The sequence below is a fragment of the Castor canadensis genome, chromosome 2 (genome assembly GCF_047511655.1).
Source record: "Castor canadensis chromosome 2, mCasCan1.hap1v2, whole genome shotgun sequence".
In the NCBI taxonomy this organism is placed as follows: Eukaryota; Metazoa; Chordata; class Mammalia; order Rodentia; family Castoridae; genus Castor; species Castor canadensis.
The window spans coordinates 157,169,084-157,187,108 of record NC_133387.1 but is presented as its reverse complement, the minus strand read 5'-3'; the positions used below and the strand labels follow the sequence as shown (position 1 = coordinate 157,187,108).

Here is an 18,025-nt window from a genome sequence, read left to right as displayed (position 1 = left end):
TGACTCCTCTTTCCATGCCTTAGCTCTGGGAGTGCACTGGTCACGGTCATGGTTGGTGCAAGCCAGACATTTTTTGGGGGGCAGCACAAGTTTGAACTCAGGGCCTCACATTTCCTAGGCAGGTGATCTTACCGCTTGAGCCACTCCTCCAGCCCCAGCACCAGCCTACTGAGGGGCTTTAACGAATGCTTTTCCTTGCTCTTTAAAAAACAAACAAACAAACAAACAAACAAAAAAACCCAAAAACTTTTTCCATCGCCACACCTGGATTCTTGGCTGTTTCCTGATGTATTTTTTCTGCTCTTGCTGCTGGACGGTTTTGTGGTTGAGGGTGGCGTCTGGAGGCCGACAGCTATCTTGGGCAGGGGCTGGAGGGGGCCCTTGAGCCAGGAATCCAGTGCTGCTCTTCTTCCCTCTTCCTGAGATGTTACAATGACTCCTCACTGTTCAAGCTGTCTTGAGTTGGGTTTTCTGTTTCTTGTAGCTGAAAGCTTTCTGGTTGACACACCCCTCTTTATAGGTAAAACTGGCTTGCCCAGGGTTGCACAGCTGGTGACCTAGAGAGCACAGTCCCAATGTCAGTGTGCCTGAGCCCAGGTTCAAGGTTGTGCTGACCGATGCCTCATGTCTTCTTGCCAGCCATGGTTCTCCTTTGACCCTGCCACCCTAACTCAAATTCCCACTGCTAAGTTGTCTCTTTGGGTTAAGATGGGTTAAGATGAGGTCTTTTTAAAAAGTGCAATTACATTTGCATTTGGCTTCTGAATGTACATGTTACATATGTGTGGACTGATTGTTGTTTTCCCTGAGAATATTTTGTTAACAGGTTACCCTGTGGACACCTACAGCCAAAAGAGGGATTTTTCTCCTTTTAAAAAACATGTTGAAGTGTGAAGCTCTGAGTTCTAACCCCAGTCCCACCAAATATAAATAATATAAATGTACATATACATGATGAAATGTTTTAGAAGCATACATTTCATATAAATAGGAATTGTAAGCAACTCCTATATGCTAAAGACGATAAGGCTAAGGCGTGCGGCAGCTCTTTTCCCGCCCGCGGGTGGATGCGGTGGGGATGGGGCCTCAGCCGCTGCAGGTGGCGGAGGAAGGCGTTGCTGCTGGGGTTGTAACTGCTGTTGATGCTGCTTTACAAAGGTGCGGAGGACTGCCTAGCGCCGGCCTTCACCGAGCTGCCAAGCCCTCTCTGTGGCTCGCGCCCACCTGTCCTGAACCCACCGAGGGCAAGCTGGAGGAGGCCCTTTGCCCCGGGCACCAGATCCACCTTGGTAAGCGGGATGACCAAGAAATCGGGGAGCCGGTAGCCTCTGCAGGGTTGATGGAGAGGGAAAACCCTGTGAAGTGGTTGGCTGCAGTTGTGTGGTGGTTAAGGACTGTGGCAGAGTCTCAGGCCAAGGGTGTCAGAGAAGAGTACTTCAAATGCAAGAAATGAACAAATAAAATTTTTACTCATAAAAAAAGTATGGCTGATTAGCAAGAGGTCTGAATCCTTTAAATTTGCTTTCAAGAATTTCTTCCTAGTTTGTTCTCATTTTTCACATAGACATATCTCTGTGAAATAAAAAGTTTGTGCCAGTGGGCTGGTGGATCACTCCTGTAATCCTAGCTACTGAGGAGGCAGAAATCAGGAGTATCAGAGTTCAAGGCCTGGGCAAATAGTTGGCAAGACCCTATCTTGAAAAAACCTTCACAAAAAAGGGCTGGTGGAGTGGCTCAAGATGTAGGTCCTGAGTTCAAACCCTAGTACCGCAAAAAAAAAAATTTTTTTCTAGTAAAAGAATGATCCCAGGGATTGTGAATGTGATTAGTTCTGTTGAACTGTATAATTAAAAGTGGCTAAGTGGCAAATTTCATTATATATATTGCCACTTTTTCTTTTTTGCAATGCAAATCAGGCACTGTACCGCATGAGCCCCCCCAGGATTCCAGCTATGGTCTCTCAGGCAAAAAAAGAAAAGATCTCACTATTTGTTGCTGCTTTAAAATACAAGGCAGCAAGGGCTACAGCAGGGACTTTAGGAACAGGATGGAGCTGGATCACCTCTCCTTGGCAGGGTAGGTTGGGGTGGGGCTGAGGTTGGGCCAGGACTTGAAGGGAGAAGGGGAGGAGCCTTCCTCCTAAAGAAGAATGCTGGCTGGAAGGATAGGCCTGTTCAGAAAGAGGGTGGTGCTCTGTAGAAGGCCTGGGGGGCGGGGTAAAGGATGATTTTGGAAAGTGGGGGCAGCCAGTCCTGAGGGCTGAGTGCACAGACAGGAAGCACACATGGGTTTCTGTTGTCTTAATGGGGCACTTGTGTCTTTAAGTAGAAGAGTGATGTAATAGGATGTGTTTCACTTTAATTTTTATGTATATTGTCTCCTTATGATAAAGACTATTACAATGAGCTATGTATTTTAAAAGTTTCCACTTCTAAGGCTAGTGTTTTAAAATTATAGGGTACACAACAACATCCCACAACAAAAATTTCCGTGGGATTTCATATAGCCGATAATTAAAAGTACATTCGTTCTATGTGTTGCTATTTTAATGTAGTAATATAAGCATTTTCATTCCTGTTAAATTATATGCCCTGCTAAATAATTGTGAAGTCCAAGTAGGTTGGCTAAGTCTATAGAAGAATATTCTTAGGTCAACACAAGTTACTATTTTTATTTGCTTTTTCAATTGAAAGAATAGCTTTTTTTTTTTTTTTGAACAGCTTTGCCTGGTGACTCCCAGCATGCATCTGTGCTCACTGGGCATAAGCCATTTCCCTTCTGCAACAACACCACCAAGTAACTCCAAAAGTTTTGTCCTTTTAGAAACAATAGCTATGCTTCAGAATAAAAGTATTTTTTTTCTGGCTTTCATAGCTTGCCTTGAATATTATTTGGCTATTTCTAAAACTACTTGTACTTCTTCCCCTTTTTCAATTTTAATTTTTCCTTAAATTTTTTTTAAATCTAGAGAAATGTTACAAAGACAGTAAAACAAACACCTGGATATCTTCAATGAGATTCACAGCTGTTAACATTTTATAACACTCTCTCTCTGTATATTTATACATACATGTATGTACACATGCATATACACATATACATGTACATGTTTATATCTTTTCTACTCAACCATTTGAAAGGAAGTTGCAGATACCATAACTTTTCATTCCTAAATACTTCAGAATGTAAATTGTAAAAACAGTGATATATTTTCACGCGACAATATAGTGATTAAATTCAGCAAATTTATCATTAATATAATACACATTTAGAAATCAAGCTTCATTAATTATTCCAGTAATATCCTTTAAACAAATATTTTTATTTGCAATTCAGTGTTCAGTTCAAGGTGATACATTTCATTCACTTTCCAAGTCTTTTTTATGTGTGTGCTGGGGTTTGGATCTGGGTCCAAAATTTAAAAAAAAGAAGGAAAAATATATATACACAAACACAAGTTTTTTAAAAATTAAAAGAAACACCAGCCATAACTAGACATATCCTTGAAGACCCTGGAATGCCTTGGAGAGACAACTGGTCCACCCACATGCTGCACCCCAGCCCCTACATTTCATGTTTCTTTAATCACATTAATTTGGAGGTGTTCCTTAGCCTTTCCTTGTCATTCATGATACTAACAATTTTGAAGTTTATAAGTCCATTGTTTGGTAGCATGTCTGTCAGTTTGGGTTTGTCTGAGTCGTCTTGTGAATTTTGGCAAACATCCTATAGAAATGTATACCTGGGACATCGATTCCCAAGCACATAACATTGGTTGTGTCACTATTGATAATGTTTAATTTTGGTTACTTCTCTAAGGTTGTGTACTTCAGTCTTTTAACTATAAAGGTACCCTTTCCCTTTGAAATTAATAAAAAAAAATTAGGGGGACAGACTTGAGATCGTAAATACGCAGCTCCCCAGTAAACTTTTACCCAATGGGCTCAGTATACATTGGTGATTTTTGCCCCAAGTCATTTATTACAGTGGCTACAAAATGCTTTTTCTGGCCTGGAAATGTAGCTCAGTGGAAGAGCACTGCCTTGCATGCATGAGGCACGGGGTTCCATCTCTAACACTACAAAAGAAAAACCAAAAAGATTTCTTACCTATCATTTCTTCTGCATTTACTATTTTTTTTTTTATGGTACTGGGGTTTGAACTCAGGGCCTCATGCTTGCTAGGCAGGTGCTCTACCACTTCACCAGCCTTTTTTGTGTGTTGAGTTTTTTCGAGATAGGGTCTCTCAAACTATTTCCCTGGGCTGGCTTCGAACATCAATCCTCCTGATCTCTGCCTCCTGAGTATTACAGGTGTGAGCCACCAGCACCTTTCTGCATTTACTATTTAACATAAAGAAGAACTTTCCTTTCTCTCACCATTTATCTATATGTATGTATGTGTTTATTTATAAATATCAGTATCAGTATGGGCTAATGCTTTCTTGTGTGTACGGTACTGGATTTGAACTCAAGGCCTCTTGCTTGCTAGGCAAGTGCTCTATCACTTGAGCCACACCCCAGCCCTAATAGATTCTTTTTTTGCAGTTCTGGGGTTTGAACTCAGGGTCTCGTGCTTACTAGGCAGGCACTTTACCACTTGAATCACTCCACCAGCCCTTTTTTGTTTTGGTTATTTTCGAGATATGGGCTTGAGAATTATTTGCTGAGGCTGGCTTCGAACCGAGATCCTCCTAGTCTCTGCCTCCTGAGTAGCTAGGATTATAGGCATGAGCCACTGGTGCCTGGCCCTAATATATTCTTGATAGACTTTATGTTATAATCTTTACTGTTACTATTTCTCTTGATGCCAAGATTGTCCTTGATTTGTCTTATAGGAACTCCTTCACAATGGCTCCCAATTTGTTTGACATGAACTTTTTTTTTTAATTAATGGAGATCTGTTCTATGAATTTTTGAGCTCTGTCATTTTCTTGAACCACAAGATGTTCCAGGGTCACCTTGTATTTCCCTGCCCCAGGCCTGGAATCAACCATTCCTTCAAGGAGCCTGGTTCCTTTTCACTAGGGAATGGTTTTTAGAAACCCAGACCCAGGTACTGGGTGTGCCAGAGAATGTGGTTTAAAAAAATAGTTCAAAACTCAGCAGATCACATGGGGGAGTTAGAGAGGGACCAAGTGAAAGACCTTCTCCTTTCTATTTCTGTCATTACTGGATAGGGCATTCAGGGGCATTGGTGACCTGCCACTCCCCAGTGCTTGCTTCCCTGGGCTGAATGTCTAGACCACAGAAGTGATGGGGCCTGCTCTGACCACCTGCCCTCTTTTGCTGCCTCATGGGTGTTGAAGTCCTATGAATCCCCATCTTTGATGAACTTGGAAGCTTGTCCTGCTCTGAAACTTTCCACCCTCTCCCACGTCCAACAAATTCCCCACCCCAACCTCCCAGTTTTCCAGTGTGCTCCATTCTTTGGAATTAGGAATAAAAAGATTTGAGCTCAGAGTCCAGTTCCTCTACCTATGTGGCCACAAGGAAAGAAATGTCTCTGGGTCTCAATTTCTTCATCTTTAAAATGGATCAGTAATCCTTAAAATCATCAATTAATGTCTATTAAAGTGATTTGTGAATGCTAACACCTCCATTAAAAATGTAAGGAACCACTGTTATCATAAATGAAACCCTTTTATTCATTATTCACTTAATGAGTTAATGCTCCTGAGTTAACAAGGCAGCTCACTGCGAAGTCAGAGAGATCTAGTTTGCCATTAAGCTGCCATTATGTGACCTTGAGCAAAACCATCCAACCTCTCTGGTTAATTTCTTCATCTGTACAATGGTGCTCACGATACCTACCTTGCAATTGTGTTTTTTTGTGACTGCACTGCTGGGCACAGGACTTGCTGGAGGACCACACTTGCTGGTGTGGGAGAAGGAAGTGAAGGAGGCAAGCATTGAGCACTGGAGTGAGACAGTGATTCTCAGGCTTGGATACACATTAGAATTCTGTGGGAACTTAAAAAAATTACCAATGCCCAATATGGGGGACAAGGGTGGGACCAGGGATCAGCACTTTTTAAAGCTCACAGGAGAGACCAATGAGCTAAAACACCTAACTTCTGCTGTTCCTTCTCTTCTTTCCCTTAGTGGTGATGACAGAAAAAGAAACTAATGGTGCTTTAGTTAGTAGACATGGGAACAAGGAGGTGAGAAAGTATTTCAGGACAGACTTCCAGATTCCTTTAAACATAATCAGCTGTGCATTCGGCTGCCTGTTACCTGCGTGTGTTTAGGTGCAAGTTGTTAAGTGACATCATTTGACAGCTAAAGTGGTCAAATTATAGCATCATGTTGATACCCCCTCTCTCACCTATCCCCCTTGCCAAGTACTCTTATTTTTAAAAACTCTCCTTAATGATAGTTATATACCGAAACGTTGTTGAAGCTGCCCGTTCAAAACATCAACAATATACTTAAATGTATAATAAGCACATTATGCATTTAATCTGGGGTTAGACAGAGACTTGTCATCCTGTGGACGTGCTGTGTTGTCGGCAAAAGGCTTCCAGAAGACCACGTGGCCACCTGTGGCAGCCCCTTCCACGGTGGGTTGTTCCCTAGCCCACATTTGAATAATTTGGGTTTGGGGTTATAATGAACTATGTCTAGATTATGTTCGTGCCAGCTCAGTTTTGGAGTGACTGTAATTTAGTGCCTTTGCCTCCAAAGACAGGGCACAGTGACCCCTTGCTTTGTCAAAAGGAGGTCAGGAGAAGCAAGAGCCAGACCTAGGAGCCTTGGCTATGGGGATTCCTCTCTTTCTTTCCTTCCCTTTGGCTTCTAAAGAGCTTTCCTTTTCCAGGCAAATGCCTGGTTCTACCTGTGACAAGGCACACTAGGTAGATCATAAGATAAATAGCACGAGTGAGTCTTAAATCAAGTGGAGTCTGGAGTGCTCTTTCTGCTGCTGTGTATTGATCACCGACTATGTGCCACGTGTTTATGTGCACTATTTAATCTGCCCAATACTCTGCTAAGTGGGTATTATCCCCTCTTATTTCTAATGGTGCAACAAAGATTCAAAGAGGTGAAATAAGTTGCCCAGAGTTACACAGCTAGTAAGTGGCAAGTCTAGGATCGGGACTCAGGACTGACTGACCCCACTGACTGATTCTACTCTTGACACTCAGCCAAACTGTCTCATGAAATCCAAGTGCAGCTCCATCGTCTCCTCTCGCTTACCGAAGTATGAGGGTCACCAGCAAGTCCTGGTGCTGCCCAAAATAATCAAGCCGAGAGAGGTAGCACTTACGAAAGTCCTATGTCTTCTTAGAGTGGCTCCTCTTACCCCCACAGACATGACAATAATTATGTCACAGACAGCAAGGAAATGCAGTTCACTCATTCTGGCATCATGAGAAGGTGGCCTGCCTCCTCTACAAAGTCATCATGTGACTTGCCTAGAACAGAGGCTGTCTCTGGCTTTCATACTCAGTGTGGCGTACTCAGCTTTTGTGCCCATCCTTGCTGTTCTCTCCCTGGGCAGCAGAAGCCATTATAATGAGTTTATCTTAAAAGCCAGTCTTGACTTGTAAAATTCAGGCCTAGCTGTTATTCATGCTGGCGTTGAACTTTCAATCTTCCCATCTCAGCTTCTGGAGTAGCTGGGATCACAGACGTGAACCACTACACTCAGCTAGGTGTATAGTATCTTATAATCACAGCATTTAAAAGCTGGAAAGAACCTCGAGGCTCATCCATTTTAATCCTTTATTTAACTGGGATTTAGAGCTATTCAGATACTTGTTAAGGTCATGCTGTGAGTTGGTGGTCAGAGCCCAATATTCCTGAAGAAGGCTATCATAGGCTGCTTTCTCTTTACCTGTCATGGAACTATGTTCCTCTCTCACACTTTGATTCTATTTCTAACCTACTTCAGGGAACCCTCTATCTAGGGATGAAGCAAGGTGGGCATGACCTGTGCCATCCATGGGTGGGCCTGGAGGAAGGGACAGGTGTTCCAATTCCAGGCAGCAGCTTGGGTCAATTGCAGCACAGGGAGATGCTGGCTGCAGAGCACCTGTGCCTCAGAAACAGAAACATTCTGCCAGGATTACATGCAGAGGTAGAGGGACAGGGCATTTGGCAAAGTCCCTAAAGTGGATGCCAGCCTGAGGAGACCCCATTGACAGGGGAGGCCTGTGCCCTGAAACCCAGCCATGAGATCCTGGAGAGCTCCAGCTCCACTCATCCCTGGCCTACAGCAGGTGCTCAGTGGATTACATACTGTCACTGAAACCACCTCGGAGCCACACAAGGAACCCAGGTGCAGGTTTTTAGGCATTTCCCCTTGTTTTAGAAGAGCAGTATCTCACTCCTAACGGGCAGATTCAGTTCTGAATGATGTTAGCTGCTTTCCAAACATTCAGTCTACCTTTAAAGGAAGTTTTCTTACCTTTGAAATGATTCAAAGGGCAGGACCATCGACACTGAAGGTGTTTCTACAAGATAATTCCCAGAAGGCTTTGGGCGGGAATTCTCAGCCCTCTGCATGTCAGAATCACCTTGTGAGGTGTAAAAACGTCCTGTGCCCTGGCCCCACCTGCTTGCTCTGTCTGCACTCTAGTGGGTTGGACACACATCAGTATTTTAAAGCTGTTCAGGTGACTCCAAGATTTTCCACCTGCTGATGGAAGAGGGGAGTCTCTCAGGTGGTTACTTTAAAAGGACAGTGATGGTTTGGAGAGTTAAGTTCCCATATGATTGTTCCAAACTATTCATTTAACCACCTTGTATTCTATGGCATACCTCTGTCCTTGGGGCAAGAGGAAACACAGCTGGGTTCACTTCATTCATCTGATTAGATTCAGATGCAGTCAAACCTTGAACCATGGTTGGATGGCTCTGGATGGTAATTTCTAGATGGCACCACCTTGAGGGGAAAAGGAGGAAAGAAACAGCCTGATAAGACCAGGTCTTCCTTTTGTTCCAGTGGTTGGTCCCAAGCCTAACTCTCTTTGCCAATTCATTTTGGCTGGTGGAGAAACCCAGGTCTGTGATCTGAGTAAGTTAGTGTCTCTGGACTTTGGTTTCTTCATCTGTAAAATTGGGATAATACTGACCTTCAAGCTCTGAAGGAAGGGGTGAATAAAATGATGTAGATCAAACACCTGGCCTGGCACCTGCCATGGGAGAGGCGTGCTCTGAATGGCTGCTAATGAAGGCATCATGACTGGTCAGGCCCTTCATCATAATGGAAATGCTCAAGGAGTCAAGCTCTTTTTTTTTTTTGGCAGTACTTGGGTTTGAACTCAGGACTTTGTGCTTGCTAGGCCACACCACTACCACCCCACCAGCCAGCCCCTTTTGCTTTTAGTTATTTTTCAGGTAGGGTCTCACATTACCTCTTTACTCCTCTTCCACCAGCCAGCTTGGACCTCTGTCCTCCTATTTACTCCTCCTGTACATAGCTGGAATGACAGGTGTGTGCTATCATGGCCAACTTTTTATTGGTTGAGATGGGTTCTTGCTAACTGGGGTTAGCTCGAGGTCAGATTCTCCCTATCTCTGCCTCCCAAATAGCTGGGTTGACACTAATAAGACACTGTGCCCAGCTGAAGGAGTTAATCTTTAAAGAGGATTCTCTAGCAGTCAGTTCTATTTCAAAGTGCATAGGAGAGGTAAAGAACTTCCACTCACTCACTGTTAGTGGCTGGGATGTGACTATCGAGATCACCATTAGCCACATTTAGTATTCCTGCAGTGGCTGTAGTCCAACATTACCCTCACAGGGTGGCTGCATTTCATTGTCATTACAAAAATCAGATGGCATGAAGTCCTTTGTAGTTTCAAGCCGGCCCTCTGTATTCATAGGTTCTGTGTCATTGGATTCAACCAATCAGGGATCCAATATTCTTCATAAAATAAATGATCTCTGTGCTAACATGTATAGACTGCAGACTTTTTTCTTGTCATTGTGCCCTAAGCAATACAAAATAACAACTAGTTCCCTGTGGATACCAAGGAACAACTATAACCATCTTTCATGATCAAAAGAAACACACTTTCAGGTCTGCTTTTTTTTTTTTTTGGTGGTAGTTCTGGGATTTGAACTCAGTGTCTCACACTTGCCAGGCAGATGTTCTACCCCTTGAGCCATGGCTCCAGCCCTTTTTGCTTTTAGTTATTTTTCAGGTAGGGTCTCAGGCTCCCCCATATGCCAGCTGGCCAGCTGGACCTTGATCCTCCTATTTATTCCTTCCATGAAACTGGGATGACAGGTGTATACCACCACACTCAGATTTTTATTGGTTGAGATGAGGTCTCACTAACTTTTTGCCTGGGCTGGCCTTGACCCTTGATCCTCCCTATCTCTGCCTCTGAAGTAACTGGGATGACAGGCATGAGCCACTAAGCCTGGTCATTCTAACTGCTTTCATACTTGATCCCAATAGAGCTGAGAGGAAGAGGCCCCCTTCAACAATAGTCGTATCTCTTAAGTTTACATGCTTCTAGTTTTCAAGTATTTCCAGTACTCACTGAAGTAAACCTGAGAGAAGGATAGGGAGCCTTATACCCATTTCACAGATAAAGAAATTGTGGATGGAGGCTCCCCAGTCCACACATCCGACACATCTTCCAGCCGGGCTTCAACAGTGAGTTTCTAATGTAAATCCCCACCAGGGATGTGCTATAGAACAGGCAGCTGCTTTTGTCCATCAGCCAGATGTAGGACTTCTTCAAGGCTACAGCATTGTCACAGTGTGGTCACACTGTGCCCTCACGGGGCTGGTGGCCACACCCCACACATGTTGTCTCTCATATCTCAGACATTTGGGGTCTGCACCACACCAGAGCCCGGTGGCCAGGAGCCTGTCCTCACTTGCTGGTCCAAAGCTAACACAGGAACCTTGATGGCTGGTGTTCCCTTAACCACAGTTTGAATTATGGGTCCTTGGCCACAGGCCCAGTGACTACTGTAAGTCAGGTGTCAGGGGTGGAAAAATGGTGAGGAGGGAGGCTGGGGAGCTATTTTCATCTTGTCACAAGGATTTAAAACACCAGCTTCTCTTGTACCTTATTTAGATGAAGAGTCTTGACCTAAAAAGAAGTTAAACTGTGACTCAGTTGAGTTCCCAAGTTGCTCAAAATGATCTGGGCCCCTGTCTGGGGCTATTCTGAAGGACAGCTTTGGATACTATGAGGTGGACACCACTTTAGGGCAGTGAAAGAGCTTTTGGAAGTCATCCTCCTGGCTTTTTTTGGGAGCCAGGATGAAAGGTTCTGATGTTTGAGAGCCCAGCTTACTTATTTTGCCCACTCTTATTTTTAAATAGCACAGATGTGGGGGTAAGTAGGCTTGCCCACTCAAACAGAAGTACTATAACAGGTACTCAGAAACTACTTTTATTAAGAAGCACTGACTTTTTACTTAGGCCCATAAATTAAGTAAACACAGGAGAGAAGCTTGACATCTCTGTCTCCATTTTGTATCTGTCTTTGCTGTGAGCCGTCCACCTTGCTGCCACCTTGGAATCCAGGAAGGACAGGACTGATGGATAGCATCTTTACAAGGAGGGATGGAGAAAACTGCCCCTAAGAAAAGGGACAGTAGAGCTTCTACAGGACAGACCACCCACCAGGCAACAATGACTTGCTTATCCTGACCAGATTTTTTGCCTGGTGACAACAGCCATAACAACTTCTCTGGAACCCTCCCTAAAACAGGACTGAGATAATGATCAAGCAGGCCACACCTTGTCTGGGACTGTTTAACTAGCATACCTCTCACCTCCTGCCCTAATTCTTCATCTACTTAAACCTAAAGCCCAAACCTGTACCCCAAGATGGGTCAGAATGCTTGCTTTGCCTCTTCCTGTGTGTGTGGCTCTGCAGTGCAATAAGTCACAACTATCACAACTATTAGTCTGATTATTATGCACATTAGGGAGCATCTGGACCTTGAATGTGAAACTCCTGGGGTTTGAGCTTGAGGCCTAAAACTCTGGTTTAATTTCTAGCTTTTCACAGCAGAGATATGGAACTTACAGCCATATCAAAGTGAGCCCTGAGACCAGATCCCACCTGGGACCACCCCACGTGCCCCTGGACAAGAATGCACCTCCTGGGCAGAGGAGCCATGTGGCAGGGCCACAGGTGGAGTGAACATGTTCATTTCACACTCTCATCACAGGCTGGCCTGAGGGAAGATCATAGGCCTATTTGCCTCTGGTGTCCTGTTGCCACCCTCTGGTCACTGCAGTTGAGTCCTGTCCATGCCTTCATTCCCAGACAGTGCCACACACTCCAGAATGACCTCTTTGCCTTGTCCCTAAATGTTTGCTTTTTATTTGTGCAGACCCTCCGTTGGCTGGAGAAAAGTGTGTTCCTTGCTTTGTCCCAGGGTCCAGGCTGCCTGGATTCCCTCTGAAACAGGATGTGCAGACAAGGATAGCTGGACTGGGTGAGGGCAGACATATGGGTTCAGGGGTCTTGGGTTCAAATCCCACCCACACTGCTTCCTGGCTGGGTGACCTTGATCTAAGTCTCTTAACCGCTTTGAGCCTCAGTTTTTTTTTCTGTGACAATCTCATGGGCCAAAAATCTGTAGAAAAAAATGTCAATTAAGGACTTCAGACAAATACAAGTAATAATGATGGCCTTATATAAGTTTTGAAATCTGCCTTTGGTTGAGATGTCAATGCCAATACAACCCACAATCCATTCTACCTCAGACAGGGTTGATGAAGTTCTGGTCAGACAATATGCTGGTGCTGACGTTCAGAAGAGTGTTGGCAGTGTTTAGTGTGCAGCGCTGCAGTAGAGGTTCGTTTCTGAGGGCACCCATTTCCTGGTTGAAAGGTCTGAGAGATGGAAACAGTGTTCTTATGAAAATGAAATGAGTTTATTCATATGAGGCTTTTCAAGCAGCTCCTAGCCTGAGGCCGGCGTTCAATAAATAATATCACTAGTGGGTTACCTCTGTAAAGACCGCATCATCTAATTTACACTTGATTCCTACACGTGTTATAAGAGGCATTTTACAAATGTTATCAGAGCATTTTACAAATAAGGCAACTGGGAGCCAAAGGGATCCAATGTTTCACATGAGAACAGAGCCCTGATTCCATGACCAGCACGCTTTCTGTTTTCTCTGCTGCATGAGCAAAAGTATTCTTAAAATGAGACAAGAAAGGCTCATCCCAGTCAACTTGTAGGTCAATATTGTCATAAATTCTTGTCAAGAGCTTGGTAAAATCAAGCAAAGGTTTAAATGTGGTTTGGGCTGGTGGGTTTCCCCCATGTTTGCAGTATAGTAGTGTCAAGTGTGACTTGTCAAGTGACAGTGTCTGCACAGGTGACCTCAGTGGTGTATCTCCCAACCAGTGCTGGTGGCAGGTAGAGGGGTTGAAAGAGATGGAAGTAGGCCTTAGGCGACCTCTTACAACCAGCTGTATTGAGGGATTTTATTCACTACAGTTTGACTGATCTTATTAAATGTCTTTTTCAAGTAAAAAATAATAAAAAAGTGTTTAGTAAAAAGCAGAATCCAATATTCTAAACTGAAAAATAGTTCCAGAAATACAGGAGCACATGCAACCAGAGCTCTGCCTGTCTGTGGGAACACAGAACCCTGATTCTTTCGTTCTATTCATTCCGTTCTGTCCAACCATCCATCTGTCCCATCCACACAGTCACTCTTTCATCCAGAAAGTATTTCTTAAGCTCTGACTGACTTCCAGGGCCGCCCTCATGAGGGATACTTGTGGCTCATCTGGCAGTCACAACCACAGCTAGGACAGTGGCCATGGTGCCTCTCCTTAGGCCAACTCTGGCTAAAAGTAGCCGCCTGGCTTCCTTGGATTTTCTCTTTTCTTTCTTTTAATCTGAGAGGCCAATGTCCTCAGACTTGGTGAGGACAACGATTCCTCAACACACGGCTATTATTTTGTTTTCATATTCGGTCCACCTGGATGCCACACATTTAATTTTGAAACGCTAATGGCCTCTGCTTTTTTCTCTGCTTCTTGGAAATAGGTCCTCCTAGAGCTGCCTCTTGGTTCCTCCCCTGCTATACAAGGCTGGTTACACGCATGTCCCCTCATCAGAAGAGCCTAGAAGGCAACCACTGTGTGTCTCAGCTGCCGGTCATACACAGATGACAAAGGTCCCCATGATCTTTGCATAGAATATCTTATAAACGGTGAAACTATCAAGCAACCAAGCCTAGTTTTGACAAATACACTAGAGCTTCTACAACAGAATGTTGTGAAAATACTTCTAGAAGATTCTTTTCAGATCAAAATATTCCTTTAAGAGATTTTTTTGAAAAAATGAGCCAGACCTGCCTCCAAGGCTTTACCAGCAGTCTTTAGCACCCTCTGAAAGGGGTTGACGTCTCTCTTCCAGGGTTTTGGGCTGGCTCCTAGCTCCACTCCTCAGCAACCACCCTCCTGCCATTGGCCTCCTTGTTAGGGGACCTGGGGAGGTGCTGCCCTGATGCCTGGGCCTCCGGAGCACCTGTGGGGCCTTTCACCTTCCAGGCATTCTCTGGCTCTCCTTCAGCCCTACCCTGCCCCCTGGGGGAGGTGTTCAGGGGTCAATTGGCTGTGAACCCCTGCTGGACCTCAGGGTACTAGACATCCCCTGCCCAAGCAACCCCAAACCCACTTTCAGGGCCGGTGTGACCTCTCCTAATATTTTTATACTTGCCTTTAGCCTAAGGAAGCCCCAGGGCAGCTGTTTGTGTGGGGGTGGGCATGTGAGTTTTGTGGGGACTGGGGTTTGAGGTGCATTCACCTGAGGTCCCTCATGGTATAATAGAGCTGGAAGTGAAGAGAAAACGAGAGAGAGGGGACCTATAGATTGGGCACTCTCTCCTGCTGCTATAGTCACACTTTGAGGAACATTGTAGGATTTTTTTTTTTTTTCCAGGTAGAATCTCGCTATATAGCCCAGGCTGGCTTAGAACACACGATCCTCCTGCCTGAGCTTCCCAAGTGCTGAGATTACAGGTGTGTTCCACCATGCCTGGACTCTGGCATTACATCTTGTTATGAAGATACATTTGTCAAGGTAAGATGCTAGAACATTTTTTTTTCATGCCATGTTTGTTAGGTTGAGTTAGAACTTTTCAATATGGAAACATAAGGTCTGTGGCCTCTGTACTCTTGCCATGCCCACATAAAGGTAGCATGTCTGGAGCAGGCCTGGGGCAGGCCTGACTCTCTGGCCTGGAATCTGCCTCTCACTTCAACCCTGCTGGTAGGCCCTGTGGTCTTCCAGATCCCAATATTTAACTCTTTTTTGTTGTTCTGCCTCTAGGCCCAGGGTCAGCACCACCTACCAAGACCCCATCCTGGTTACCATGAGTTCTGGGAAGGAAATTCCAACAAATGGGAACCAAACCTGATGGGCAGGCTGGGACTTAAACTGGGCCATTGCTTTTGTTTGTTTCCAGATGTGGGAGGCCACACAGGCAAGAGGGCTGGCTTCTTCTGTGCCTGCAAGCTGCTCCTCGGGCACCTCCCTGACAGCTCTGGGGCATGACAACATGGTGGCTGGAGGGAGGCAGTTGGAGTTCTACTGGAAGGAAGAACCAGGGGGCCATACCAGGAGAAAGCAGAGCCCAGTCCAGGACCAGAGCACCCATGAAAGCTGCCTAGTCCATCTGAGTCAGACAGGAGGACCGATGCAAAGGACAGCAGCACCAGGAAATGTGCTTCACCATGCTCTTGAGACACTGCAAGGAGACTCAGTCTGGGAGGGGGACTGAGTGCCCCAGGCCTGTGCAGTAGTTTATATGGTGCCTTCCCAGGGCTGTGCTGGGCCTGTAGGATTCCCTCTGCCCACTGGCCTGTTCTCTCCTGAACTCACTGTGTGTTTTGAGGCAAGAATATGCTGGTAGTTTGTATGGTGTGGGAACCCAGGTTTCTAGAGTGAGGCAAAGCAGCAGAGGACAAACTTCAGCAGGCAGGATCCTGCTCAGGTGCCAGCTTCTCCAACAGCTGTGTTGGCTGGCTTCTCCCTTGCCAGAGCTCTGTGGCTGAAAAGACTGGATCTCAGTGTTTTCCATTCATCTGGTCTACAGAGTAGCCTGTGTGGCAGGCCCCTCTATATTGTCCCTAATGGTCGGGGGAGTAAGACTCTGGGTTCTGGTGGGTGAGACAGACAGGAAGGACACAGATGTATTACAACACATCTCAGGTAGGACACAGAGCTGGGCCTGAGATCAGAGAGTGTTTGGGGGAGGGGCCTTTAGGTGGGTGGGGGTGGGGTCAGAGACAGTCCCTCTGAGGAGGTGGCATTTGAACAGAATCCCCAAGGAGAGGAAGGAGCCATGTGGATACTGGGAAAAGGCCCTGTGGGCAGACTAATGTGAAATGAGTGAGGGAAGCATGGCAGAAATGGGAACAGGCGGTAACCAGGGCCAGACCACACAGAGCCTCATCGGCTGTGGTGAGGACTTTGGATTTCACTGATGGTGATGGGCTGTTGCTGGAGGCTTTGAAGCAGGTAGTGACATGACATGTAGAACGGGAGTCACTGGGACTGCTGTGTAGAGAATGGCCTGAGGGAGACCAGGCTGGAAGCCAGGAGATGCATCAGAAATCCAGCCTGAGATGTCAGGATGTGAATTCATCCAGGTGTTCTTAGCCTAAATTCAGGGAGTTCCTGCCCTTCTGACATGCACAGCCAAGTGGGAGGGATATGTATCGTTACTAACCTCTAAGTCACTATTAGATTCCCTTTAATGATAAATGTAGGTAACCAACCACGCAAATATGACAGGTGCCTGTGACTTGGTCACCACGAAAAACCACAGATGCATCTGCCACATTACACACAGTTTCTGCAGGCACCTAGAAATGCTGTTACTAAAGAGTCATAGTAGTTAGTAGACTTGCCTCTAGATCTTTTTATTTAATGTGGTAATCCTGAAGCAACTGTTTTGTTATATCGTAAATTTGTTCTTTAAAATATTTTGGGCACAATCATATTTCAGTATGATTGGTTTCCTTAACAATTTTATCTTATGCATTGTTTAAAACAGTATTAAAGTTTCAACAAGGTGTCGTGAACATCCCTGAGGCTCTAAAATGAGGTTTCACTTTTCCCAGAACTTGCTTCGTCCTGTGTGGATGCCCAGCAATTCTGGGGACAGGGCAGAAATTTCCAGGCAGGAACGTCAGGGCTTCTTTTCCTGACTTGCTGCTCCAATCCACAACAAAGCTTTCTGTATTTTGGGGGGCTCCAGTGAAAAGCACTGTTTTGATAAAGAAACAATAGGTTTCTGGCAAAAAAGACAGCCGGAATTATATAAAAATAATGCATGTGGTGAAGTGTGGGTTCAGGCTATGTTTTGCAGGTAAGGCTGGCAGGAGTAGCTGGTAGATTAGTGGGGAGCAGGAGACAGGAGGAGTTAGGGCTCCGGGTCTTTGGCCTGAGAGGGTTGGAAAGTGATGATGTTTGGGGCATGTTGATTATTGTGAAACAGGAAATGATTATCGTGCTGGGAAGAAATTATTCTACAAAGTGCCTGGCACACAGTAGGCACCGGGAGGTAGCTCTAACTACTCATTTGTCCCAGGTCACATAAATGTGGCAGTGCTGAGAACTGAGGCCGGTCTCAGTCGACAGTCATATACACGAATCTAGAGCTTGGGGAGGGAGTGGGGTTGAGATTTGCATTTTGGTGGCAGTGGGGTATAGGCTACATTTGAAGCCACAGAAGTGTTACCGTACCCATTTTCTAGAAGGAAAGGGCCCAGACAATCCAGTATGGTGCCGGCTAGGGGCAGAGCTACTTCCTTAAGCCTGATCATTGACTACTAGTGCTCCTGTGTTTCACCAGGCTGAAAATCACTAGTTTGGCGGGTTAAGCCTCTCATCTAAGGCCCACAACAAAGAGGAATTATTTGAAAAGAAGACCCTCTATGACCAGGGTCTGGACCCCACCCCCCCGCCGGCCATGTTGACAAGGGGAACAACTTTCTCTCAACTCAGGTCTTTGTGTATCTGCAGGACCCATGGCCACCTCGTGCCCAAGGCCAGAACTGAACTGCTCC

At 45.2% G+C, this 18,025-nt stretch overlaps 1 protein-coding gene across 1 annotated transcript; it reads left to right on the top strand.

Annotated features, from left to right (window-relative positions):
• Window positions 1–1,078: 1,078 nt before the first annotated feature.
• On the top strand, window positions 1,079–1,453 carry LOC141418434 (small ribosomal subunit protein eS12-like). The gene has a single exon (XM_074058883.1). The coding sequence runs from the start codon at window positions 1,079–1,081 to the stop codon at window positions 1,451–1,453; it is 375 nt and encodes a 124-aa protein (XP_073914984.1).
• Window positions 1,454–18,025: the final 16,572 nt, after the last annotated feature.

Coding starts and splice junctions, on each gene's coding strand:
- LOC141418434 (XM_074058883.1), top strand. CDS start 1,079: ATGGGGCCTCAGCCGCTGCAGGTGGCGGAGGAAGGCGTTGCTGCTGGG.